Source organism: Apaloderma vittatum, unplaced genomic scaffold, assembly GCF_000703405.1.
Source record: "Apaloderma vittatum isolate BGI_N311 unplaced genomic scaffold, ASM70340v1 scaffold15134, whole genome shotgun sequence".
NCBI lineage: Eukaryota > Metazoa > Chordata > Aves > Trogoniformes > Trogonidae > Apaloderma > Apaloderma vittatum.
This window is the reverse complement of record NW_009711068.1, coordinates 14,587-41,468: the sequence shown is the minus strand read 5'-3', so window position 1 is coordinate 41,468 and position 26,882 is coordinate 14,587. Positions and strand designations below refer to the sequence as shown.

General features: G+C 36.8%; 1 protein-coding gene across 1 annotated transcript in view; it reads right to left on the bottom strand.

Moving 5' to 3' along the window:
• Positions 1-2,836: 2,836 nt before the first annotated feature.
• Positions 2,837-26,882, bottom strand: part of ANKRD32 (ankyrin repeat domain 32) — a gene marked incomplete at its 5' end in the record, with an annotated part of 38,409 nt that continues 14,363 nt past the window's right edge. Inside the window, 11 exons of the mRNA XM_009867532.1 lie at positions 2,837-3,321; positions 5,806-5,988; positions 6,381-6,473; positions 8,474-8,607; positions 9,093-9,256; positions 11,240-11,385; positions 13,258-13,405; positions 20,307-20,472; positions 21,988-22,125; positions 23,474-23,640; positions 24,471-24,629. Coding sequence (XP_009865834.1) covers positions 2,837-3,321; positions 5,806-5,988; positions 6,381-6,473; positions 8,474-8,607; positions 9,093-9,256; positions 11,240-11,385; positions 13,258-13,405; positions 20,307-20,472; positions 21,988-22,125; positions 23,474-23,640; positions 24,471-24,629 — 1,983 coding nt within the window. The remainder of the gene's footprint in view (positions 3,322-5,805; positions 5,989-6,380; positions 6,474-8,473; positions 8,608-9,092; positions 9,257-11,239; positions 11,386-13,257; positions 13,406-20,306; positions 20,473-21,987; positions 22,126-23,473; positions 23,641-24,470; positions 24,630-26,882) is intronic.

Below are 26,882 nucleotides of genomic sequence, written 5' to 3'. Positions count from 1 at the left end.
CCGACTGCGTATCCCAGTGTGCTCAACCTTCTGTTTTGCGGCTACCAGCCATCTGACCACTAGTTCTGGGCAGCATCTGGTACACCTGCACAAAGTGGTGTTTTCCAAGTCTGTTCTGAAGGTGGAGCATAACAAAGAACTCTTTAAAGAACTGGGAAAAATAGGGCTGATCAAGGATGAAGATAAACCTTTGTGCTTGTGAAGGATGTTGGCATGTGAAAGGCGGGCACAGCGAAAACAAGGGGAGCAAGGTGCGTTTTGTTGATTTTTTTTCTTTTAATTAAGCCAAGAAGTGGGAAATAGACTAAGTGCCAAGAGGGTTTTTAAAAAGGTGGCAGTTTAATCACTTAATAGATCTCACGTTATTGCAATCACAATTTAACAGAAAAGTTTTGCTATTCTGAAAGAGAACATCTAATAAATTAGATGGACATATAATTTAATGTTAAATACGACTGAGATAGACCCAAGATTTTTTAAGAATGTGGAGTATGCAAACTTGAGTATGTATAAAACTGATTATGTATAAAACTGAACTTTGTTGAGAGCATAACTGGGAAATAACAGGAAAATTTTCAGTATATGATCCTTAAACTGGGAGAACATTAGAGAGGACAAAATTGTGTCAGCATATAATTAAAGACTGATGATGCGCAGAGACAATATTTAAGTTGGGGTTACATGTGGAATATTAATCCAGACATTTATTAACCTCTGAATGTTTCATTTTGCAATGTTAATAATGTTCATTTGGCATAAGTTATCTACTTTTCTTTACAGTATCTTGGAGAGACGTACTTGAAATTAGTTTAAATAGGTAAGTAGGACTTATAAACGATTGATGTGCTTTATTTCTTGTCTAAATGACATAAGAGCAAATGACTGTTTGAAAGTCTTGGATCTGTAAACAGTATTGCTCTCTTTATCAGACCAATCTTCCTGATTTCAGTTCAGTCACCAACACATTATAGTAGAGATAGAAATATTCTGCAGCATTGCTCCCTCTGATACACTAGAATTCCTGTGGTTTTCTGAGTATTTTCTCAATTACCTGTCAAACTCATGACTGAAGAAAGTGTTAACATTGCCAACTTGAATGTGTATTTTGCATTCTTTAGAAAGCTATTGTATACAGCTTTCATGGCACGCCCTGCAACAGGGAGTACTGATGGCTATCAGTCCATCTCACAAATAACAAAGGCGTTTTTGGGGGTTGCTTTTTTAGTAGGAAAAATTAAGCGCACAAACAGAAACAAGTATGATATTCACCGACCCTATATTCTATCAGAGCAGGCTGTTCTGCAAGCATATATCAGAAGGCTAAGATTTCAAATTACTCCTGTTGTATTACCAAATCTGTTAGGAAAAAAATACTAAAAATAAGGTATCCCCATTCTAAAGCAGCACTTTCTTCTCTTCCCTTGGACAGGATAAGCTTTCCTTAGAAATGTCTCTCTTCCCAGACCCTAACCTGAAATGAATTTGGTGCTGGATCTCTACAAAAATTCCAGGCAGGAAGAGAAGTTGCTGCTGCTTAAATGTGCAATAAGGACTTTGGAAAACATGCAACTCTTTGTCATCCCCGACCCCACACTGCACAACTACGGGGTTCAGCTGCCTCATGAGCCTCAATACCTTTAAAGAACAGCATAGGATTTTCTCTATTTCTTAATTAAATAAAAGGACCATCTGATAGCATATGTAGCACACAATCCTAAATCAGGTTAGAGGATTAGTTTAGAGGATTTATCATGTGCAGTTTGCATGTATTCACAGAACGGAGAACAGAATTCTCATATTAAATGGGTTGTAATTTTTAAAGAGATCCATACTTAGTGTCAGAATCTGATGCTCAGGACATACTTGAACTGTCTTGTCTAATCCTTTGTAAATTCCCCTGCCAACATAACTAGATTTGTGCCACTGCTTCCACCGGAATCGTTAGTTCAGGGATTCCCAGGAGCATTACCAGATCATTTTACACACAGCCAATGCAACGGATTTATCAAACCGCCGCGAGCCAACACGGGTTAGAGTACAGCCAAGGACACCGTGAGTTATGCCGAGGGTGGATGCAGCCCTTCTGGGCCATTCTAGGAACCAGCAAGATGACTTGATTGCTTGAAAGATCTTGGAAGTGGTCACTGGAGTTTTGTGAATCACTCGAGTATCCGGGCCAGTATCATCCAGTTCGTGACAAATGAACAAGTGACCACAAGTGCTGTCATGCTGATGAGGGAGAAGACGATTTTCCACGCAACTTTGTTTGACCACTTTCAACAACGTAACAAAGACATAGGAAATACCAGTACACCAATTTTGTGAATACAAATTTACTACCTCATGTTTTGAAGTAATTAACTTGCATGATGTAATTTTATTTTTTACAGGACAAGGACAAATAAAGCCAAAATGGATAAAAGGAATTTTCTATATATTTTTAATAACACATTAATAACATCAGTTTTACTAAAAAGTGTTAAAATATGTAGGCACAAGACTTGCTCAAGGAAAAACTGCTTCTTGCAGTCTTGCAACACAAAGTTTAACATTGCATATGACACAGCAACCCTCCTGAATTGGTCACAGGCATCCAGATATGTCAGTCAACAACCAGGTGTTGGTACTGGAAAAACTCTGCCTAAAAAATGAGCCGAATCAATGGATCTGACTTCCAGGTCTTGGTAGAGTGAAGTCTGAACAACATGGGAGATGCTGCCACGCAGGGCTGTAAAATTTTTACTTCTTTATTTGCTGGACAAAAAAGTAGCCCAATACAAAGGGTTGACAGTCAAGAGTCAATGTGACTTGTTTGGAAGCTAACTGTTAAAAATATTTACTTAAAGAGCTGATATGTCTTTACCATAGTTTCCAGAGTTGCTAATAAAGCCTTCATCTGTTCTCCAGGGAAAAAAAACATAATTGCAGATAGCTCTTGAAGAAAATGTGGTAGATTTTCAAAAGTTTCTAGCTCTCTAAAATATGTATCTACTAACCAATCTGCAGAAAATGTATTTTTCATCTTACAGTTATCATGAGCCAGTACTGGACCTACATTTGAACAAGTTACCTCTCGGAGTGTTAAAGCAAAGGGTGAAGACAGATTATAAACTGAACAAAAATTCAGCAACATCTTAATAAATAAAATCAACCCCAGTTCTCTCTGCTGACTATGAAATTCTTGCTCTGCACGTTCACAGAAGTTTTCAACGTTCTCTTCTGGAAGAACAATGTTCAAAAGTTCTTGCTTTACTGATACAGACTGAACATAATCCAGCGGCAGTTTTCCATATGAGTCCCTCTGCTGTAGAAGGACTGGTCCTGCAGGGAAAACACAAACATTAGTAACAACAGCACATTCGATTTGGCAACCAAACAGGATGTAGGTCTGTTTTTTTCCAAAAGCTAGGAGGCTGTTTGTTTAAACCATATTTTTTTTTACTAAGTTATGTTGATATAACTGGTAAGTTACACATTCGTAATACAATCTAGAACATGTAGACAGACCCTTTGTAACAGTTTCTTTATGACGTTGCCATAATGGCATAAAGAAACTGTTTTGCTAAGTTGAAAGCCAACGACTATTACATAGAAATGGAAAAGAAACTGGCATGTTGCTTACTCTAAAATAGAAGTAATTATGCATATAGTATGTAAAAATGTAATGTTATTCCTGTTGTAAAATTCTGTTAAGCATTTTATAGACCAAGCTATTTGCAAACTGACTCCAAATTAAAGGAGCATTAATATGATTGCCTTTGTTTTCGTTTTCTGGATAGTGTGGCCAACCTCGCCCTAGGAAATGCAGCAAGGTAAACTACTGATGTAGGGACCTTAGTCTCCCCCTAACAACTGAGTTTGAAAATTTGGTCTTAATAGACTTCTGAAATGCACAAAGTAATGACTCAAATAGATTTAAAGTAAGTAAATGGGACATGTTTTGCTGTTTCAGATTATACTAGTCTTTTGGTATTTCCTGTTTATTAGTACTTTGGAGCTATTAATATTTAAACAGTTTACAGATGTCTTGATAAGTTTAAGAAAATTATAGTGAAGGCAGTTTACACACTAGAGGTGGTGCTTATCAAAGATGAACACATCAGGAATTTTCTTACATTTGTATTACTATGCTGAAGTAATAAAGCCACTTTAACTTGGATACATTTTCAGAAATATATTTTCAGAAATATATTTTAATTACAAAAGGTAATTACATACCCATACTAGCGGTTTTAACTCTGCTGTGATTAAAGTTGTATTATTTTTGCCTTCAGTGATTATCCAATATAATCAGATTTTGCAAGCTTAAAGGATTTTTTAGAGAAAGAAAGCGAAACAAGTTTTTGCAAGAACATGTTCTCTAACTTAACTGAGCTGAGTAAATCCACACTGAATGAGTAACACGCTCTCTACCACAGCCTTGTCAGCTGTTTGACAGGCTGAACCCCAGACTGTGACAAAGGCAAAGATAAGGGTACACGCAGCCTTACAGTTGCCAGAAAACCTTGATGAATGCAAGTGCAAGTAGAGCTCTTCCCCTAGGACAACAGGATCATCCACTACCTATTCTTCATGACAGCCTAGGAAAAATGCACATCTGTCAGGGCGATGCCATTTCCAATTTAGGAGCTGGGCTTACTACGATATTGGCTATTGCATCACTTAGATCGATTGAAGTGAGCCCAGGTATTGGCTCCGCGTGTCAGTTATGTGGTTCGGTAGATATATAAAACACCTGGGAGCCACAGAACTGAAGCTCAGCAAACACAGAGGTAGAACTGCAGGGGAATGCATCGATTGTGAGCCAGCGCCTGCACAACAGGCACAGAAATAGCCTTTAGGGGGCAGGAGAAGACTGTAAATACAGAGAGTCTTATGCCAAGGATGAAATAAAATTTTGTTTCTCTACCTTAATTAAGTAATAGGGGATCTAAACGTAGCATTCTTCTGCCTCGTGGCTACACACAGCATGACTTTTGTTGAAAAAATCTGGACTTGGCATATAATGCGCAGAGATTAACCTAATGCAGTAGATCAGTGGGAAGGGTATCACAAATCCTCATTTTAGGAAGTGAATTAAAATACAATTTTTTGCAGTTGTTGTTTTAAAAAAAACATGGTAGGTTAATTGTATTGCTAGAGTATATTTCTATACAAGATACAACTCCTCTGTCACTGAACAAAAAATATTGTTCAAAACATTTATCATGTGTTTGCCTAAGGGGAAATGTATCTTTTTTTAGAAACTAAGGCATCCCTCCCACTATTATCCCTAAACACCAGTTATCACAATTACAATATAGATTCCTTTCTTAAACTAATTACCAAGCTAATTGTGTTCTTCAAAGACCATCACACTAATTTTCATAAACGCTGAACAAATTTATGTCGAAATACATGATTATATAGAGATTTACTGATCTATTTTTGCATCACGGTAAAAATAGATCAAAACAAAAGAAAATCCTTAGCTTTGCTTGGTGACAAGGTGATCTTCATCTTCATTAATGAGTTTGGAGAATATAGTTACAATGCATATGGTGCAAAATGCAGAATAAAAACATTACCATATTGGAAAAAAATGTGAAAATCTTGGTTAATTTCATATTCAGCTGATCAAGATAAGTGTGAAAACAGTATTATTTTTATTATGACCAAAACAGCTTGGCTTAAAAATGTTTTAAAATAAATATTTCATAATAACATTGTATTTTAAGCTACTATTAAGAGAAACACCACGAACTTCATATGGGCTCAGAACAGTGGGTAATTTCCCTAAACCCATTTTAGCATAAATGCACTCACCCCCACGCTGAAGTAGCATCTTGCCAATTTCTACATGTCCATTTGACAGTGCATCATGCAAAGGAGTCACCCCATCCATTTCACTGAGCAGGTCTACCTCTGGACAACGCTGCAAAATTTCACGGACACACACTGTGCTGCCATGGCTACAGGCTTCATGCAACGGCGTCCAGCCAGCATAGTCTGAATTATAAATCAAGGGAAGTTTTAAAACAGCAGAAGTAGTACTAAAATGTTAATAATGTAATTCATTAGACAGCAAAATGCTTTTACTTTTTAGTATTCATCAAGGCTATGGTGGCAGCCTGTGATTTCAAACAAGAAATTCTATTAAAAACATCCAAAAAATAAACAAACAGCATTTTTAAAAACCAATAGAAAATGTCATGTTAAAACACACTTTAGATATAAATTACCCTTTCCTCAGCGTTTGCTGTAAAGTCCCCATTTTGTGTTGTTTAAAACAATAAAGGCAGTTTTAATAGTATAAATATAAACTTTATTACCAAAGAGATACTAATACAGTTCTTTAACTGGCTTATTTCTTAGTTCTATAGAGAAAATGAATAACTTACCTTTAACATTAATGTCTATTCCAGGGAAAGAGAGAAGCTGAATCAATCTCTCCACTTTGTTACTTATGCAAGCTTTATGCAGGGCTGTCTCTCCTACCATAAAAAATTAATAGATTACACTAGACTAGGCAAGATAGCAACTAAAGAAAATAATCAAAGTGCTTGGAACTAGGAGACCTGGCTATATGCCAGAAAATTCAATAATGAGTAAGATTTTCCTTTATCCTGTTTAACCATCTTTTAAGAAAATTCAAAAAAAACCTACAGAGCTTCTGTTCCACCAGAGATCCAGCAATGAAATTGTATTGCAAACGGTTTAACACAGGAATTATCTCCCCCCAGTTCAAGGTTTAAAGCTTCAATCACACTATAAAAGCACGAAGTGATCACAGAACACCAAAAATACTGGGTTTTGAAGCAATAAAACTTTAGAGTGCAGTTGCCCTCCCTTAAATTTATTCATGAACCTACGTTGAAATGTATGGTTCTTTTTACACAGCATTTATAGCTTAATTCAAATGAATGTTTCTGGCTAGGCACGAGTGCCTCTACACACTCAAGTATAATTCAGAACTTCAAATCCGTTAACAGATGGTTTGCTGTTTCTCAATAGGCTGCCTGACTTGGCTACAGTAGCAAAGGAGGGGGGGAAAAAGAGAGAAATAAATGAAGGGGTCCTAATAATAATAAAAAAAAAAATTAAAAAAAAATCCTTTGGAGAAAAAAAATCCCAAGCCTTAGTATCGTGTAAAGCTGAAATCAGTGTTAAAACGGAACAACAAGCAGCTGAGAACTGCTGCCTACATGTACAGACACCATTAGTTCCTGCATGACCAAAACTTCAGACCCATTCTAAATGTTGTTTTGCTTTCACCAAATGATTAGGTTTGAACATGGGCCAGAGGAAAATCTTGATGCCAGGTGAAAGATGATGCAACAAACATCTTAGAAATGAAAAATATCTCAGGCTAAACCTCTCAGCCTTCGCAGTAAGATTTACATGATATATTTTGTTATATTAATACCTTCACTGTGTAAATCTGTCAGCTCCAAACTCACTCTTTCAACAGAAGATACTAGTTACAATTTTGGCAGGGGAAGAATGAAAGGAAAGCAGGATTGTTGGTTTGTTGTTGTTTTTTTTTTTGTCCTAGTCCTTCAGCTCACTTTTCTTTGTAGAAGTCAGCATGTAATAATTCACATCAATTTTACTTACAAAAGCAATAAAGAGAAAGGGAACCAATTTTAAAAATGCATGGTCTGGCTCTCTTACTGAAGCTCTCTTAAATCCCAAAAGAAGGTGAGGGTTTTTTTTGTCCTTCAATGTTTGTGATATGACTCTGGTTTTAATTTTTTGAACAATCCCTGCTTGCTTTTGCCAGTTTTTCCTAAGCCGCCTCTTGGGTATCATATTAATATAGTTGTGCTTTAAGTGATATAGGTAAATTTCTGATGGTGAAGATGACAGATGTAGCTCCAGCAAGTAATGCCATTCAGGTCAAGGCTCACGTAAAGTACAATTTATTAAATTTGTGTACTAAGTAGGAACGGAATGAATTACTGCAGTGCTATTTAATTCCTTAGGTACTTGGGTTCCAGTATAGCTAAGACAAAAGCCAAATGCCTTTCATAGTCTGGGCTGAATGCCTGGAAGAAAACAGTCCATATGCTTAACACAGCTATGTAACATAGCATACTCCTCAGTCTTTGTTCACAAAATGTCTAGGACTGAAAGAGATGAAGACTGAATTATACTTTCAAATCAGAAGACGTTGATCCTACCAAGCACAGGTTGAGGTGGATTAGCAAAGTAAGGCAGGCAGGACTGGAATGAGCTCACACAAGCTGTACACTGTATTTAATATCTGGGGGGGCAGGGGGAGGGGAATGAAGAAGGCAGCTTTATTCCACCATATATACGATTCCTCCTTTTAAATACATCAGAACAAAAGAAACACGAACTGTAAGAAAATAATTCTTAGGCACCAGGCATCACTTTAGCTCAGTATTCATCAGGACAAGATTTTCAAACCTGAAATTCTTGATTCTAACCATATAAAGTTCTTAACATAAAAAAAAGATATAAAGAATACCTTTCAAATTTCTCTTATAAAAGTTTAACTTTCCAGGCAAAAAGTAGCAATTAACTTTGCTGTACGCAACTTCAACTTCTGTTTTTGCTTTAAGTCTTTCTGTCAATGGAGGGCACTTAGTAAAGTTTAAGTCACTGAAAAGAAATCAAACGGAACACATCTAAAAATCACTGTTTAATATTTTAAGATTATGTATATGTACTTAATGTGTATATACGGCATACTCAATCTACCCACTTTGATTATTTTTAAAATGTCTTAATTGCATAATTTCTATGTCATTTAATTACAACTGTATTTAAAACAGTAATGAAATTAAATTACCCACAATTAAACTATCTTTAAAAGTAATTCTATGAATGGCTCAGCTTCTCTCTGTACTCTTTCAATTTAATATTGGGAAAATAAAACAACATCAGCCTGCACATACACTGAGATGGAGGACAGGGAGAAAGGGGAACCCCAGCCCAGAGGTGTTACAGGTTTACAGTGGAGCTTTCTGTCAGTTGCAGTAATTTGTGGACAACAAAACAGGTCATACAAAGTTCAAGAAATGTGTCGGGTCAGAAGCTGTCCCCCAAAGCAGAATAAAACCAGTGATGTTATAGGTATTACTTACGGTAGATCAGGCAGCACTTTGACTTGGTTCTGCTTATCGCCACTTAGCATCTGTAATGCCCTTTGAGACTCAGGGCACGGCCACTGCCCCTTTTTCCTTTTCCTTGCTTTGTCTATTGTCTCCAGCATCCCCACCTCTCGCAAAGCAGGCAAATAGGAACAGATCTGTTGCAAAAGTAACGTTTTGAATGACTCTGTACACAGTTAATTAAAACGCGTTTTCTTTTGTGGTATTCCATGCAAAGTAGTCATCCACTAGCCACAGCCTGCTGTATCTAAGTTTTAAAAAGCATGGTCCCTAAATGCTTGCATACGTAGATTATTTGAAGTTGTCTTCTGCAATCTTCTATTATGTTCTTGTAATTCAGTTTTTATGCTGGCCTCAGAGGTAGGCAGGTTCTGTCTGAGCAAGAAGGTGGGAAATTCTAGACCTCTCAGTTTTTGGAAGCTGGGAAACTTTTGATCACTTGTAGCTGCACATGAGATTGAAGTAAAGCTAATTGATTCTCAAGTTCTTAATGCAAGTATTTACATGGGTTCTGCTTCCAACCCAGGGAACAATTTGGTAGAGAAATACTCACTCTTCTCTTTCATCTCTTCTAAGAGGAGGTGTTGGATTAGGCTTTTGAGCACTGTGAAGGTAGTAGGTTAGCTACCTAGCTAGCTATCCAATATCCCCATTATTAGTACAGCTTTGGACATTGTAGATATTTCGGCTTCCTTCCAGTAATATAGATCTTCCAAACCATCTACACCACTCATTTCAAAGAGTCATGTAAGTTTTTGCAGTTTGGCAGAAGCTTAGGAAAAAAGTCCATTGTGGGGACTGGTTCAGTGCTCACACAACGATTCTCTCTGAAGAAAGATATTAAAGGAGGTTTTGCATACCCAGCAGATCCCTCTAGAATCTGCAGAGAAATTGCAATGGTGAGGGATGCCTTACCTGAACTTTCTCTGTACATTTAGCACCAGAGAGTAGCAGGTAACTATCTGAACCCATAGAAAAGTCTAGCTGATATGATGCTGTATGAGAAGAGTGCGCAAAATTGGGTAATAGTTAATATTTATTGTACAGAACAAAAAAGGAGGCACAGTAATATTAAGGAAAGCACAAAAAGCATAAGAACTTGCTTCAAGCACTACAAAAATTTACATTTAAGTAGTTGCAGGGAGTGATCAGTAGTCATGGCAATACTAAAAATAGCAATTGCTGCTGCATATGTGTTGGCAACATACATTAAATATTAGATATATAGTGGGTTTATTTTTAAAATTCTGTCATTCTTTTGTTTGAGCTCTGTATAAGCACAACATATTAATATACAATGATCTCTGTTCACAATGAATTCCTGTAAAATTGAGTAAAAACTTATGTATGGAAAATGTATAAATGTGTAATTTTTTTTTCTTTGAATCTACCTGTAGAATTTTAGGAAATGTAGAAATAGTTACGGATTCCATATTCTGCTTAGTCATTAACATTAAGATTACTGAAATGAGGCTCTAAGTTATGGCATGTCATTATGGTGTGATCTTCCTGATTTGCCTGCATCCTGCCAGCAGTCATGGTTTTGAAAATTTTTTTCACAGCTTTCATCATATATTTCCTCACAAGTACCACAAATTGTGATTTGAAGGCAGGAAATGGTTCTGAAGTAGGAGAAAGCTTTTAAGAAGAGAAATTCACAGGGATACACTGTGGTTCAAAATCACAAAATCTTGCATATGACAAATGCCTGGACCCAGAATAATAGACTGTCACCAAAAACCCTGAAGGAAAAGACAATCCAGGAAAATCACACTATATTTGGTATTTTCATTAATTACAAATGTAACGTTGCAATAAAGTATTCATATCAGATTACTTTAAAAAGATTTCATTGTGACTCTTGATATTAACTGCATGTAAACCGATTAATCACGTGTTTCAAATTCTCTGGCAAGAAAACTCTTACCATTGTTTTGAAACTCAGTCTCAGGCAACCAGAAATTCAAGTGCAGCAGAGTACATCTATAGGTGGAAGATAATGTATGCAATGAGCATGACCTTCAACCACAAAAGAAAAATATTTTCCAAGACTTTCATGAATCCACTTACTTGCAAAACATCTGTGTTATATGTTACTAAGGAATAGAAGAGTTTCTTACTATTTTCTGAAGAGAAAGAGGTTCTGTAGAAAGATTTATACTCCTCTGTGAACACATTTTTTTAAAAACTGCCTCCGCAACAAACATTTGAAGCCAGGCGGATGGTATGGAACAAATGAACATTTTTAATTCACATACTGAAAAATCTGGATAAAAGCAAAGAGGGAAAAAAAAAAAAAAGAGAGACTTAAAATGATATACAAACAAACATACAAACCTGTACTTCTAGTGTTATGTAGAAGATAGATCTTCTGGACTTTTTTTCCCCTGCTGTTGCAGATTGAGAAGCTATCCTTAATGAAAATACTCATAGTAAAAATTATTTTATCCATCATCTGTTAATAAGACTAGCTTCTAAGACAATGGTCAATAGATTTTAAAAGGCAAAGCATCACTTTTTAACTTCTCTAAAAAGCACTCTAATACGATCTTATAAAATCACACCTTGATTTTGAAAACGAAGTTATGGAAGTGATCACTTTTAAAATTTTTAAGTGATACAATACAAACACAACAGATAAAATGTGTAACACATGAGGAAATAAATCTGGAAGTGATGCAGGGTGAGCTATAAACTCTACATTAAAAGCGACTGTTCTGCTAAGAAGCAGTCATACATTAACTGATCTGTAGACTTAATCAAAACAGAAAAACAAGTTTTAAGAGTACAGACTTTTTCTACTCTGAGTGACAGAATTCAAGAGAACACTGCAACAGTTTTTTGGGCTTCAAGTCCTGTGAACTGAAGTGACAGTGACTACCAACAGGTTTAAGAATCTTTTACTCTATAATCTGCCTGCTGATGTTGTTCTTGTGAATGCTCTCAATAAAGAAGAGCAAAGAGAGTACAATCTTCCATACTATATGGAAAGTATAGTTCTCCCTATAACATTAAAGCTAGAAAATCCGCCAGGGAGATGGTGAAAGTAAGAGATGCTAAAAGCTTCATTGATTTAAACACTCCAAAGTTCCAACTAATTTGGCCTGCTAAGATCTAAAGCAGGCTACAACAGTTTAGATACTTCGCTTTCTCTAAGACTGGAGTGGAACGATTTGTCTAGAGATCAAGATTTTAGTCCATTTTTTTCATGACAGTTCTTCTCAAGTGTCCAGGTAGGAAAAGGCAGACACACTTTAACTGAAGCCTACATACACGTATTTCTAGAGAAAATCTTGACTGAAACCAGGATACTCATACAGGCAAAACAGTTGAGTTACTGTTTTCCCATTATTTCCTAACTGGGGGAAAAGGGGAGAAGATTTAGTGGGAATAAAGTTTGAAAATAAAACGAAAAACACTCAGCAGTTGTCTTGAGATTATTTTTTCAGTCTTTTGAATTCCTCCTTCCTCAGTTGCTAAAAGGACACACCTCAAGCAGCATTCCATTGTAAATGATAATGGTTCATTTGAGCCATGACATTTCTCTTTATCTAGCACACTTAATGAAGAGGAACAACAGTTATTCATGGAACTAGCTGGAATCTTCCCCCATCCCCCAAATAAAGTCCATGGAGTCTAGCAATTTGGAATGAGACCCTGAAATGTTTCATTTGAAGTCTGTATGGGTCAGAGAGCTTAGCATAGCTTTTTAACTTATAGCTGAAGTGTCTTTAGCAAACAAGATCAAGTTTGTGAAGTGAAAATCGGCCTGAGCTAAGGTGTCTCCAATTGCCTCTCTGAATTTATGGTTTATTAAGATATGCTTAAAGCTCTTCCTAAGAGCTCCAAAGATTTTCTTACTTCTTCATGCCACACAGCCTTGCTTTTGCATTTAAAGCATTGAGATTTATTTAGAGGGATTTTAATAAGAAAGCCTGTTCTACTTGGTCATTGCTTGGGACAGCCAGCCAGCCCCATATAGCCAATAAAACAGTTTCCTGAATACTTACACATAACATCGTAAGACTGCACAGATGCAAGAGAAGGTAAAATATAACTTGAAAATAAATCCAAGGATTTCAGATAGAACTTTAGTGCATCTGATTAAAAGACACTGAGAGGCCTTTCAAATGCTCACCATCGCATGAAATGGCAAGGTGCCATGCCAAGTCATCAGCTATTTGATGAAACATGTTTCTGTCCATAAGCAAACTTGAGATGATCCAATATTCCACTACAGTTCCAAGAATTGCATTTAACAAATCAGCTATTTCAGACCTGAAAGTCTAAAAAAAAAAAAAAGAAAATAGTATCTACAGACATGTACAATATAACAAATTCACACTGCTAATGTAGCAGTAGTAACAGTAACTTTTAGAAAAAAGCCCTCTCTCCTGCCACATCATTTCCTCACTGTTCTTTCTTTTTCTGCTCAAAAGCTAACTGTTGCATCCAGATCAACAAAATTAATATGCCTTTGATGCCACATCAATTAAGATTTGGCACTGGACAAATACAAGTTATTTGAAAACATTCTGTCTAAAGCAACATGCAAAATGGGATGGAAGCTTACAAGTACAAAGTGTGATTTCTTTTTAAATTAGGTTTTGTTTGACTGTAATATTTCAAGTACTGCATTTATGCTAGCTAATCTTGTGTTTAATTTGACAATTACAGGGATCTTATTCTCCCTGTGCTATTAGGATTCTCTCTTCCTAAAGATTTCATCATGACGTTAAAGCTCCTTTTGTGACCAACCATGATGTGTGTGTGCCAAAAAGCAACAAGGATGCACAGTGTTACTTTCCTGCACAGAGTTTGGCACCCAGTTTGTGGGACTGTGAAACTTTCTTTTATTACCAAAAATTCAAATGATACTAGAAGCTGCAAATTTAGAAACAGCATACTTAAGGGTATTAGCCTTACTTTTTTCTCCCCTCAACTCACACAAAATGGTCAGGTGTAGATAAAAAACCCCAAAACATATTCTCTTCAGGAGGCATCAAGACAATAAACAGTACTTTCACGTGCTATTTGCTCACCCATGTGAGCACTTCATCAGTGCTGGCTGGGTAAAGCAGTGCTTCCAGCTTCTGAGCTAGTCTGTGCAAACTCGAGTCAGATTTGCCTACTCAACTCCTTCTGTGCCATGTAGAAGAAGTATTTTATGCAATGACTCTGAAATGAGTTATTGCACATGTACAACCACAGAGAATTCAGTATTTGTATATCAGTTTTGAAAGGGCAAACTTGAAGAATAGACGCACCATAGTGGGAACACGTGAAGTTAATTTGCTTAACGGCATCTCTCTAAGGCTCCACCACAGAATCACTACTGCTAGACTACAGAACCAGACTATATATTGCCTACAAGTGGAAGAGAATGAGTACCTCAAAACTGACAATTTTTGATAAGCGGGAAACTCAACTGAATATGTACTCACTTATTTGCTAGCTTTGGATGTTAGAGTATTACTTAAAGGAACCAAAACTTTGCTGCCTCTTGTTGTGGTCTCACAGTACAGCCAATGTTTGTCCGATACTTCTCTGAGACCAAACATATTCAAAGTTGATTTAAAATAATTTACCAGGATTCCCTTAGAAGCTGGAGAGCACCAAAGACTTAAACATTTTCTAGCTTCATCAATAAATCAAACAGACATATAAGAGCAACAGAGACTGTGACACAAATGAGACTTATAATAAAGATTACAAAGTAGTTTGTTGAAATCCTATAAAAATATTGTTCCAACAGTTAAGAGACTTATTTGTCAACCAAAAGAAAAGGAATAAACACAACTGCAAATAAACGTTGTGTGTGGAGGCAGTATAATCTCCATCACTGAGAAGTTTTAAGAACTGGCCAGGACAAATTCTGTCAGGCATGTGATCTCCGAGATGGCTTCCAGTCCTAATTCCTCTGACTCTGTCCTAATTCCTCTGACTCTTGATTGGTTTGCCCCTTGCTTTACTGTATCAGAGTACTTTATTGTAGATGAAGTGTGTAATCTCATTAAAAAAAATTGACAACTTTCATATGGCATGTCAACAACATTAAAATATTTTTTTTTTCAACTGAAATCTAAACATTTTAAAAGTTACATTACTCCCTACGTTCTGAGGATTCAGGAATTGAAAGTGAAGAACTAATTTAAAACATCTGAAATGCATTTAAGTTTCCCTTAAGTATGCATACCTTTTTTATCACTGGACCCTAAAGCAAAATATTGGCTGAATAATTTGATTCCATCAATTCTTTGCAGGAAATAAATTACACAAATGCAGCAAATAAGCATAATTTGAACAGAGGTAAGTGACAGGATCAAGGATATAGAGATGTACTCTGAGGTAGATACAGATGTAAAGCACAATTATTTTTTTAATTTTTCCCTGTGAGGGTGACAGAGCACTGGAACAAGCTGCCCAGGGAGGTTGTGGACTCTCCTTTTCTGGAGACATTCAAAACCCGCCTGGACACGTTCCTGTGCGATCTACTGTAGGTGATCCTGCTCTGGCAGGGGGCTGGACTAGATGATCTTTTGAGGTCCCTTCCAGCCCCTGATGTTCTGTGATTCTTCTTTCTAAATCAGAAGCTCATGTTACTTCACTTAGGAAATATTTTCAAGGAAAGGGCTGGGGAGAGAAAGCTGACCTCAGGACAGCAGATTGAAGTAAGCAGTGATACCACAAGTATTAATAACCTTTCAGTCAAAAATATAGCTGCACATTAAACATGGCTGATAAACTAATTGCAACTACAGTTTGCACACTGACAAAAATCAAAGCAGATACTGACAATTTGTGTAGACTTGGTTGATATTCTGGTAAAACAATGGTAGTACAACCCAAGAGTTTCTCATTAATATTTTGAAATAAATGGCTCAATGCTACAAATGAGAGGGGAAATGCTCTGATCTACTGAAAGCATCATCTGTTCTAAAAATACTTGCATACCAACATCTTATAAGTATTTTCATTTTCAACCACAAAGTGATAGAAGCATAGTAATGGAAACACAATCCGCACTAAGAGGGAAAAAGCAGCAAGCATTTTCATTGAACACAGGAACTGCTATCGTGTATGACAGCTCCCAGGACTCTTCTTTTTCCCACTCTGCCCATCCTGGCACGCGGATTGGGGGTATGCAAGAAGCTGGGAAGGGACACAGACAGGACACCTGACCCAGAATGACCAAAGGGGTGTCCCACAGCATTTGAACACCACACTCAGCAATAAAAGCTGGGGAAAGGAAGAGGAACGTTTGGGCTCATGGCGTTGGCCGTGCCAAGTCACTGCTACGCATGACAGAGCACAGCTTTCCAGGCAGCGGCTGGAGACCTGCCTGCCCGTGCGAGGAACTGAATAAAGCCCTTGTTTTGCTTTGCTTGCATGCACATCTTTCCTTCACGTATTAAACTGCCTTCATCCTGACCCAGGAGTTTTCTACTTTTTGCTCTTCTGATTGGTTCCCTCGTCCCGCCGCAGGGTGGGTGAGCAAGCGGTTGGGTGGGGACTTATTTGCCAGCTGGGGTCAACCCATGACACCATGCACAGCAAATTAAGTAACATCCAGTTAAACCACTTTTCAAAACCCTCTTCCTCGCTCTCACTGTTGAGAATCAAAGCTATCTCACCAAGTAAAGCATTGAAGTGGCAAGAGGCTGTTGACTGTGTTAGCATACAAAGGTCACATCAGCACAACTGATGTCTGCCAGCTTAGCAAACGCAATTCCTGCATTGCTGTTCCATTTAATGCTTTGCCAAGTCAAGCACAGCGCTGCAGAGACAAAAGTTTCACAGTGTGCTTTACTGCACATAAAGGTTCTTACAGGAAAGCTTTCAAGTCACAGGAAAATACATTTTAACTTCTTTCTTGCTTTGAATTAGTTATTTTAGAGTTGTTCTTTAGAGTTCTTTTTCACGTAATGTAAATTTTTTTAGGGTTATGCAGTACTCCAGAAGTACCTAAAACATACTTCCAGGAAAGCCACTGAAAGTGAACAAATGGAGCAGAGAGACATTTAGTTCTACAAATTAACACCAAACAATTTTATAGAAGGTAACGCTACCTGAAAAAATGAAGAAAACGAATTGGAAATACACAAGACGATGCAAAAAAACGGAGTTAATGTTTTTTTCACTCCTTTGTCAGGCTAGGTAAAAGTACGAGTAGATCAGGCATGAAAAGCATTTCCGATACCATTTGTGACACTGTGGAAAGCCATGCCATAGCTCAATGCTACTCAAACTGTTATAAATACACATTTCTTTGTAAATTCTAAAACTGCACTAAAAGCTTTGATTCAAGGAACCTTGACCAGGAGTTTCTGCCTCAAACCTATTAAAACAAACAAATAAATAATGCTAATTATATAAAAATCATATTCAATACTGATTTAATGATCTCAAGTGACAGAAAAAAGACTTCTATATTCTTTGGTACTGCATTTTTAACTACAAGGACAATGTGTGTTTCATTCCACCAACCTGTCTCAGCAGAATCACACACTGAGAGAGGGCATATAATTTCCTGTCAGTAATTTTATCTTGGTACTTTTATGACAAGTAACTTCTATCTAACACAAGAAAGAAATACACTCATATATGTAACTTAATTCTTTGTAGTTCTTCATTTGGTCTTTTACTTTTTTCTGACATAGGTTAAAATAGGCCTTAAAAGTGATATACCTTCAGAGTACATAAGCCAAGGAAACCAGTAACGCAGATTTCAGCACTGATTGTCTCACACACATTTAAAAACATAATTTTCCAACAAACCATCATCAGAAGAGAGTAAACAGACATTCTCCCTCCACTCCACTGGTGATTTATGCAGTGTCTGAATCACAAAAAAAGGTAATTTGATTCTATAGGCTAAAAAATCCAAATGTAATTGCCCACTTTTTCCTCTTAGAAAAGATTGCAATAGCTTTGCCCTCAAAAATAATTTATTAGTCTGTTTTTATTTAAAGGTATTTTCACTGGAGTATTACACTGAAGTTTGTTATATGGCAATGGGCATGTTTGTTTCTTCCCACAAGCTAACATGCTTGTGTAAGCTGGGAAACACGGCCACCTTTTTTTTTTTCTTTTTTTTTTAAACTGTGCTATAAAACATTTAATTTCTGTGTCCATGCAGACTGTAAGAATTGCCAAAGTCATTCCTTTCATCTAGGTTTCTGAGTGGTCTTACATGCTTCTTGCCCATATGCTGCCTCTTAAGCAAAGAGCTTTTAAAAACCAGAACTGGTAACACTGACCCACACCCTTGAACTGAAGAGAGGAAGGAAAACTTTGCACACAATATACTACATTTCATGACCTGGAAATACTGTGGTTTTATTTATGCATCTCTAAAATAATTAAAAAAAAAAAGAGAGAAGAAAATGCAGTTCTGCCTGGATAGCTGGGGAGGATCTACTCCTTTGGCTTTTTAAATGCCATTTTTCATTAAATTTTAAATGGAGTCTCTGAATATAAGGAAAAATCAGTGTATCAAGTTTTAGGGTAACAAAATTGAAAGTGCAGAAAGGGAAGATGACAGGTTTTGAATGTAAAAATATGGTATTTTGGTTTTGTGTTTATTTTTGCCAAAAAACACAAGGGGAAAGACAATGCAACATATAGATACGAAGTTAAAGGATACGACTGTAAGAAAGAATATAAAACACTGCAGATATTAGGAGGCAACAAGCTGCTTTTTAAGGCTAGAATTCATATCTACAGGGATATTGTACATTACGGTGCATAAGATCAAAGTGGGAAAGCAATAGGCATTCAAGTTTTGTGCTGAAAGTACAATTCTTATATATATGTATATAAAGAAAACAATCTAAACAAGAGGTAGGTTTCTATGTTTTATGTTATGTTTTATTCTTTCTTTCAAGTTTATTCTTGCTATATGTAGTACATTTTCTGACACAAGTGATTATTCTGCTTATGCAAAGAATGGTTTATGAAAAAGGTACAGCTTGCGGTGCTAGAACTTGTCAAAAGAAGGCACAGCAGAAAAAAGAAAACGGTGCCTACACTTAGACTGCAGATTCAACACCAGGAAGCATATGAAAGCAGTCTCATTTTCCAAAGAAACAGAATGGCCACTGACACCAACTGAATGCAAGCCTGCTTGGTGCTCAGCAGCTTTGAAAAGGTAGGTTGTTTAAATATAAATATAGATAGAGAAGCCTAATTTTAGGCACCTTTTTAATATCTTGACCAAGGATAAAAAGCACTGTTTCAGAATGTCTTGCTTTGATAGCCCTCAAAAAAGGTAGGAGGTCTGGCTAGGTAAGATGAGTGAAGCTCTCATTATGTTTAATCTTTCTGCTTTCTTAACATAATGAAGAACTACTAGGTATTATATTGAAAGTGCTTTTTTCTCTGGAATATTTGATTTCCTATTGTTGTTCTGTTATTGCATTTAAAAAGTGAATAAAGCACCTATTTATTCTGTGCTTTCACAATAATTTAAAAGAGAACGCAGAGACAGCAGTAAGTTTGTATTTTATGTGAGAATCTAGAAGTCAAAGATGTTTTACAAGGCCTCTGGCTTCTGAAAAGAAAGAGGTGGTATAGAGGACACTCAGTATCTTTCAGGTCAATGTCCTGCTGGTCAGCAGGTCACAGAACAGCAATTAAGTTGCCTTCAATTCCATTTTTATGAAAAGACCTGGGGAAGATACCAAATGAAACTAAAGGACTTGGGAAGAAAACTGGGGCATTTATTAAATTTAAAAAAAAATGCCTATCTGTAGAAAACAAAAAAAAAATCCAAAAAACTATTAGTTTTGTCAGCTTTCTCCTTCCAACATTTCCTGAATACAATCACTGTAAAATAAGATAATCACCGCTTTCGTTACACCTTATTGTTTGACAGGACGTGTTAAGCTGGTGTCCCTAATGACTACAGTAATACCTGCTGGTAAGGGCATGTGAACATCTGAATGTAGCCAACAAGCTACTCATGACTCGTTTCTTCTCTACAGATCAATATGAGAATCTTATGGATCAATTCATTTCCTTTAGTGGAGCAAAAAACAGCATGCTTCCCAACAAAAGGCAGCTATAACAAGCAGCTGTGATACTTACATATAATTCCTCACAAAGGAATGAACAAAGGAACGCCTTTAAAAAAAAATATATAAAATGTCAGTTGTCATTATTTTAAAGTATAAAATTCATACTCACATCATTTTTTCTGTTCAATTCTCTATGGGAAAGTATAACCCAATCTGCTAGAATATTTATGTGTTTGGTAAAAAGCACTGAGGTTTCGTTTTCCAGCCAAAGGGTCTTCAGAAGAACTGTCTGTGGCATGGCTTGCTGATGCTGCGAATTGGTCCCTTCAACCAAACTGTAAAAAAAGAAAGTGAAAACATCTAAATCTTTATGCCATTTTGATTACTACAGCTACCACAGAGAACTTCTGTCAAAGCACACACAGGTTTGGCGATTTTTAAGTATGGAAAAGTAAGATACAATTTCTGATGAACAAGTAAAATAACGATGACTATTATAGTCAGACAGAAGGAATTATAATATTGTGCTAATATTGCGTAAAGTAAAAGCTGCTTTTATGTGGCTGATTTGAGTGGCCAGGTTTTGGTAGCAGGGGGACTACAGAGATGGCTTCTTTGAGAAGTCTCCTTCTCTGAAGACATTCAAAACCCACCTGGACACCGCCCCATGCAATCTACTCTGGGTGATCCTGCTCTGGCAGGGGGGTTGGACTGGATGATCTTGTGAGGTCCCTTCCAACCCCCAACATTCTGTGATTCTGTGAAGCTGCCAGAAGCTTCTCCTGTGTCAGAGTCAATGCCAGCCAGCTCCAGGTTTGCTGGCAGGACTTGGGACCCCGCTGGGGATCCACGCTGGAGCAGTCTGCTCCTGAAGGACTGCACCCATGGAAAGGAGCCACGCTGGAGCCGTTCGGGAAGAACTGTCTCCTGTGGGAAGGACTCGCGTTGGAGAAAGTCAGGGAGGACGGTCTCCTGCGGGAGGGAGCCCAGGCTGGAGCAGGGGCAGAGGGCAAGAAGCCCTCCCACTGAGGAGGAGGGAGTGGCAGAGACAGTGTGTGAGGAACTGACCACAGCCCCAATTTCCCGACTCCCTGCACCGCTGGGAGGGAGAAAACTGCGAGTGAAATTAAGCCTGAGAAGAAAGAAGGGATAGAGGGAAGGTGTTTTTAGGCTTGTTTTCTTGCTTTTCGTGACTTTACTTTGATTTGATTAATAAAAAATTAAACTAATTTTCCCAAGTCAAGTCAGTTTTGCCTGTGACAGTAACTGCTGAGTGATCTCCCTGCCCTTATCTCCACCCATGAGCCTTTCGTTGTATTTTCTCTTCTCTGTCCATCTGAGGAGGGCAGTGATGAAGCAGCTTTGGTGGGCACCTGGCATCCAGCCTGGGTGAACCTACCACATTTTACTGTAACATAGACCAAACCCAAGATTTTTTTTTTATACTTCATAAACTAAGAAAAGAAGTTTTCCTAGAGACGAAAGTATAACTGAATTTTAAAAAAAGTAATCAGCATGTCAAAATGATGTTTGCCTACCTTAAAGAACAAATACTGAGGCACTGCAAAGCTAAAAATACAACTTTATGAGAAAAATTAAATGCTTACTGAAACTTGTAACATACTGAAAAAATAGGCTGGGAAAGGTTAGGTTAGGAAAAAACCTATACAAATTACAATAAACAAACTAAGAATTGAGAAATATAAAAGAAAATGTTAAATTGCCATCTCTGTAGAACAATATCTGAATGGGAACATATAAAAATCAGGATACAATCTGCTGTAGATACAGAAATGCATGGGAAATTTTGATAAAGTAATAAAGTAGAAAGTATTGTCCTATAAACCCACCTTTTTGTTAGAAACTCGACTTCAGCTTTTACTAAATCAAAGAAAAACTTCAATAATTTTTTGTGAACTATCCTCTGTTCATCTCTTCTCTCTGAAACTGGGACTGCATGACAAATACTTTGGTAACAAAGACAAGACCTGAAAAATAAACAACAAAAAATTCATTTGTATGGTAGAAATCACAGTCTAATCTATCAGCAAAAATATCATTTTTGAATTTTGAAAATTTTGACAAGTAAACACCTTGCTCCCCAGCAACATTCATCAACTTAAAGTCTACCTTTCCAGCTTTAAAGCTGTATTTTCCAAAAAAACCCCAAATTAATACATTTGTGACTTGGGGTTTGTGTTGCACAGGAAGATTTTGTATTATAGTGTAAACAAAGTAACTGAACTGTATTTATTTTTTCTGTCTCTACTTGAGGTACTGTACAGTTACTGAATTTAACAGAACTTTCAAAAAATTGTTTAAATGCAAGGTAGGATTGTAGTATATTAGATATATAATACCTTACAAGGCTTAGTGCAGGTAACAGTTCACACACACTTTTTGACAGGCCTGCAGTTTATCATCAACCTTAATGATTGTTTAACATGATGGAGGTAATTCTGAAGTGGAGCACAAATACATGGCTAAAATTTTGAGTACTGGAACCACCAGGTATACAACTGCTGGGTACTTAACATTCTGCCAGTAAACACTATAAAATAAAAACTTTTCCATTCCATATGATATATTTCTAATAAAAACTATTAAACATCCAATTACAATGATCTGAGTGCAGTGATGCCCTTCAAGATTACAGACACGCTTAAAATCATATGTATTCATATTCTGTAATCATCATCAAAGTATTTAATTATTACTTAAGATTTTATGGCAATAAGAGGTAGAGCTTCTCTTACAAATGAACAGAAGAATTAATTTCTACTGACGAACATGACAAAAAATGAATTTTCAAGCTAAAGTACAGACTAACTACCCAAAGACCTCCTATACACTGAGACCCACACTTGTAAATCTATCAGATATAAACAGACTTCCTGAACAAGATGGCAAAGTTTATGATTCAATTCAAAATACAAGATGAACATTCATATTTGGTGTAAGACTGGAATGTGCTTTTTAACTTTATAACAGATATATATGTGGGTGTACATATATATACACACCAGAATAGGAAGAATACACTGATTATTATAACATGTGGAAAGCTTAAAAATTAAAAATAGATAATTTTTTTAAAAAGGAGGAGAAAGAAATGCATTTTTAACTTTCCAAAACCACTCCACTCTGCCTGTGAGCTAACACACAGAAAAAAAGTGAAAGTTCCAAATCTCAGTCACAATTCTGGATATTCACACACATTTAACTTGTTCTGGTAAAAATGTGACTTTGGTACAACAGAATTCCAACCCTCCTGCCACACCCCTGAATTTGGAGTAACATAACTATTGAATCCAACACCTCATTAAACTTTCTTACCTTACAAGCATCTCTATCAAGGACCACGTGCCCTTCTTACAGATAGGACACTGAAGAAGATCCAAATAATAATTTAACATAGCTGGGGACTTCCAAGGAGGATCACATTGGAGAACAAGGTAAAAAACCTGATGAAGTTTCGCATAAAATATTGCATCAGCATTTCCCTGTAATAAAATGAAAAAATAATATTAATAGAAGTATGAGTCCTGTCCAACCTGGCCTTGGGCACTGCCTGGGAGGGGCTGCCACAGCTGCTCTGGGCAACCTCTGCCAGGGTCTCACCACTCTCATCATACAACGTTTCTTCTTCATATCTAACCTAAATCTATCCTCTTTTAGTTTGAAACCACTCTCTTTTGTCCTGTTCCTACATGCCCTGATCGAGTCCCTCCCCATCTCTCCTGTATCCCCTTCAGGCACTGAAAGGCTGCTCTAAGGTCTCTCCTTTGGGAGCCTTTTCTTCTCCAGGATCCATACTGCCAAAATACCCATGATCACTAAGACTTTAAATATTTTCTTTACTCCTTAAATTCCCAAGTGACCAAATTAAATCAGCAAAGTAACGTGCAGCTTAGTGCATAACTACGAAATGCAAAATTTAGAGGCTACAAAAAAAAGAGAGGTCGCTCTAGTGTGATATTCCATCTGAATGCAGCACTTCCTATAATAAACCTTCTCAGCTGAGCTATGTGGCCTAATAGGTTAAAAAAAAAAGAAGTCATACAAGTGCTATTTCTGAAAGCAATATGAAAAATTCTGGGCCAATTCTTCCACAATATTCAGAGCACTACATTCATACAGCTTGTAAATAAAGAATATTTTTTTAAAAATCCTTAAATACTGAACTCTTCCCTTTTTAACATGAACATGTTGATGAACACAAAGTGAAGGGTGAATACATCACTAAAATTAAACATTAAATACAATGTCACAAATAAAGACTATACTACTTCCTTGCTTTAATATTTATAATAATTTAGTCTTCATCACTTACCAACAGGACATATTCTAGAAGAGAATGAAGAAGTTTCACAGGAGGTATAGAGTACTTTTGACCAGCAGCAAGTTCTGTGATTATATCAGGAAACAGATCCTCTTCCACTAATCCTTCAAACACACACCATGTGCCTCTGGACAGGTTAGTACTTTTAACCTAGGAGTGAAGTATCTTTGTAAGTAAAAGAATAGCTTAATGAAAAAAAATAAAATTACAATAATTAACAGATGATCTTCTTAGAATCTTAGAATCTTCTTAGAAGATCTGAATAGATCTACCGTTATTAAAAAAATAAACTACAATTCGCACACTCAATAATTTGTCTGTAATTTCTCCTGGAAAGGTACAAATATTTCTAAAAGTGCAGAGTACATCCCATAGTATATGCCTGGAGCAGTGAGCGAATTAGTATCACTAAACAGCTAAAAAAAATTAAAGAAAAATGTAAAATCAAGAAATATATCATAGATGAGCAAACATTATGAAAGAATAAACCATCTCACTCTTTCATCTCCCTAGTTCTATTCCTATATAGCACGTCAGAGAAATAGCAAATGCTACACATAGTACACATAGTATAGGTATTGATCCCATCAGATTTCAAAGCTCTGAAGATCTTCTTAATGGCATAGGGTTTCCTTCTTATTCTCTGCTACTCATGACAGCAAAACACTGAACTCTGTAAGCTTTCAGAGGACCCAGAAGGATCTGACTGCTTTCATGAAGTGCTGTTATCTGCCCTGCAGTTTCCTTGTCTGTAATCTCACCTTTATAAACTTTTATTTCCACAGATTAATGATAAAAATGACAAAAATTGGTTTAAATTTTAAATTAACATAAACTTTGTGTCTAACTGTGGTTTTGAGTTCTAGAGTATACCGCTATTAGTAAGATACTTCCCAAAAACATTTCAGCAATGAACTAAAAACATTAGGAGCTCAGGTCAAACCTGAAAAAACTTCTTAAAGAAAGTATTATCTTAACCAATACTGACCGCAGGCAAAGTTTCAGTGAATGAGCTCTACCTTAGCATTAGATATCTAGTTACCCTGTGAATGTTTCATCTCTCAGATTCCTAAGTTATGTCATTGTGATATTAATAAATAAAGCTGCTCATCATGACAATTTTCTTTTAATCAAGTCTTTGTGCACCTAGCGTTTGCAGCTCACATTTATTTCAATTTCCTCTCTCACATATGTACTATTAAAATCTTCACGTTATTTCCTTTGGAAATAATGGCTGCATTCATACTTTTGTAATGTTAATTATATGCAAACAGCAAATCTAAAGAGCAATCATAAACTGTTTAATGGCAGTCAAAGAACAGCTTCTCTGCTGCCTGGAATTAAGATGTGCAAAGATGACTCAGTATATTGTGCATGTAGGAGCATATTACTACTGTCCTTCATCAGGTGATCATGCCGGCAACTCTCTTTTTATACTGCGACTGAAACTTGTATCTCTTGAAAATTCTGGTACCAGAAGAAGCAGCAAGATCAACACATTATTTAAAAAGTACACAGAAACAAAGCTGTTCTGGGAGAGTGTGAGACCTTTCACGTTACATCCAAGATAAGGAGGAGCTGCAGAACCAGCTTTTAGCTTATTTGTAAGGGGTAAGGAAGGGTGATAGAAAATTGAGGTGATGAGCTTTTTCCAGTATCAGGACACCTGTTGTAGGTCCTTAATATTCAGCTGCAAAAGCTGCACTGGCTTGCATTCTGTCTGATGAGGAGCTAGCAGTTTCTTGTGAAGATTCTAGCTAGTACAACCATTCAAACTTTGATCAAAAACAAATGAAAAATAAAGGCCTACACATACAAGTTTTGTTTTATACAGCATAATGTGGAAGAGAAGATGACAAAAGTGAAAAAAATATTTTAGGCAAGGTAGCAGATTCCAGAATATTTATCTGAGATAAGCCTTCCTAGCAGATGCAAACTAAGCTGACTGAATACAGTATGCAGTTTAAGCGCAGTAACTTAGTCCGTAGGTTTAGTTTTACTTCACTAGTATTATTGGAAATGTATATTGGAGCTGTTTTCAAAAGTCATTAATATACTGCCTATAAAAGTCTCATATCAGAGGCAAAGGCTAACAATGAATAAAGCAGTAAAAGACAGCAGCAGGTCATGCACAAGAAAAGTATTAGAATTAAGCTTAAATTTTCCAAACAAAAACATATTAAATGTACAGAATAAGAATTTCAGCTTACATGTGTTAAGAAAGCCCCAGCTCCCTCGGCCGCTCCTCCCCACACTTGGTCTCCAGACCCTGCCCCAGCTCCGTTTCCCTGCTCTGGACACGCTCCAGCTCCTCAGTGTCTTGTCATAAGGGGCCCAAAACTGAACCCAGTGCTCAAGCAGTGGCCTCTCCAGTGCCGAGCACAGGGGACAATACCTGGCCCG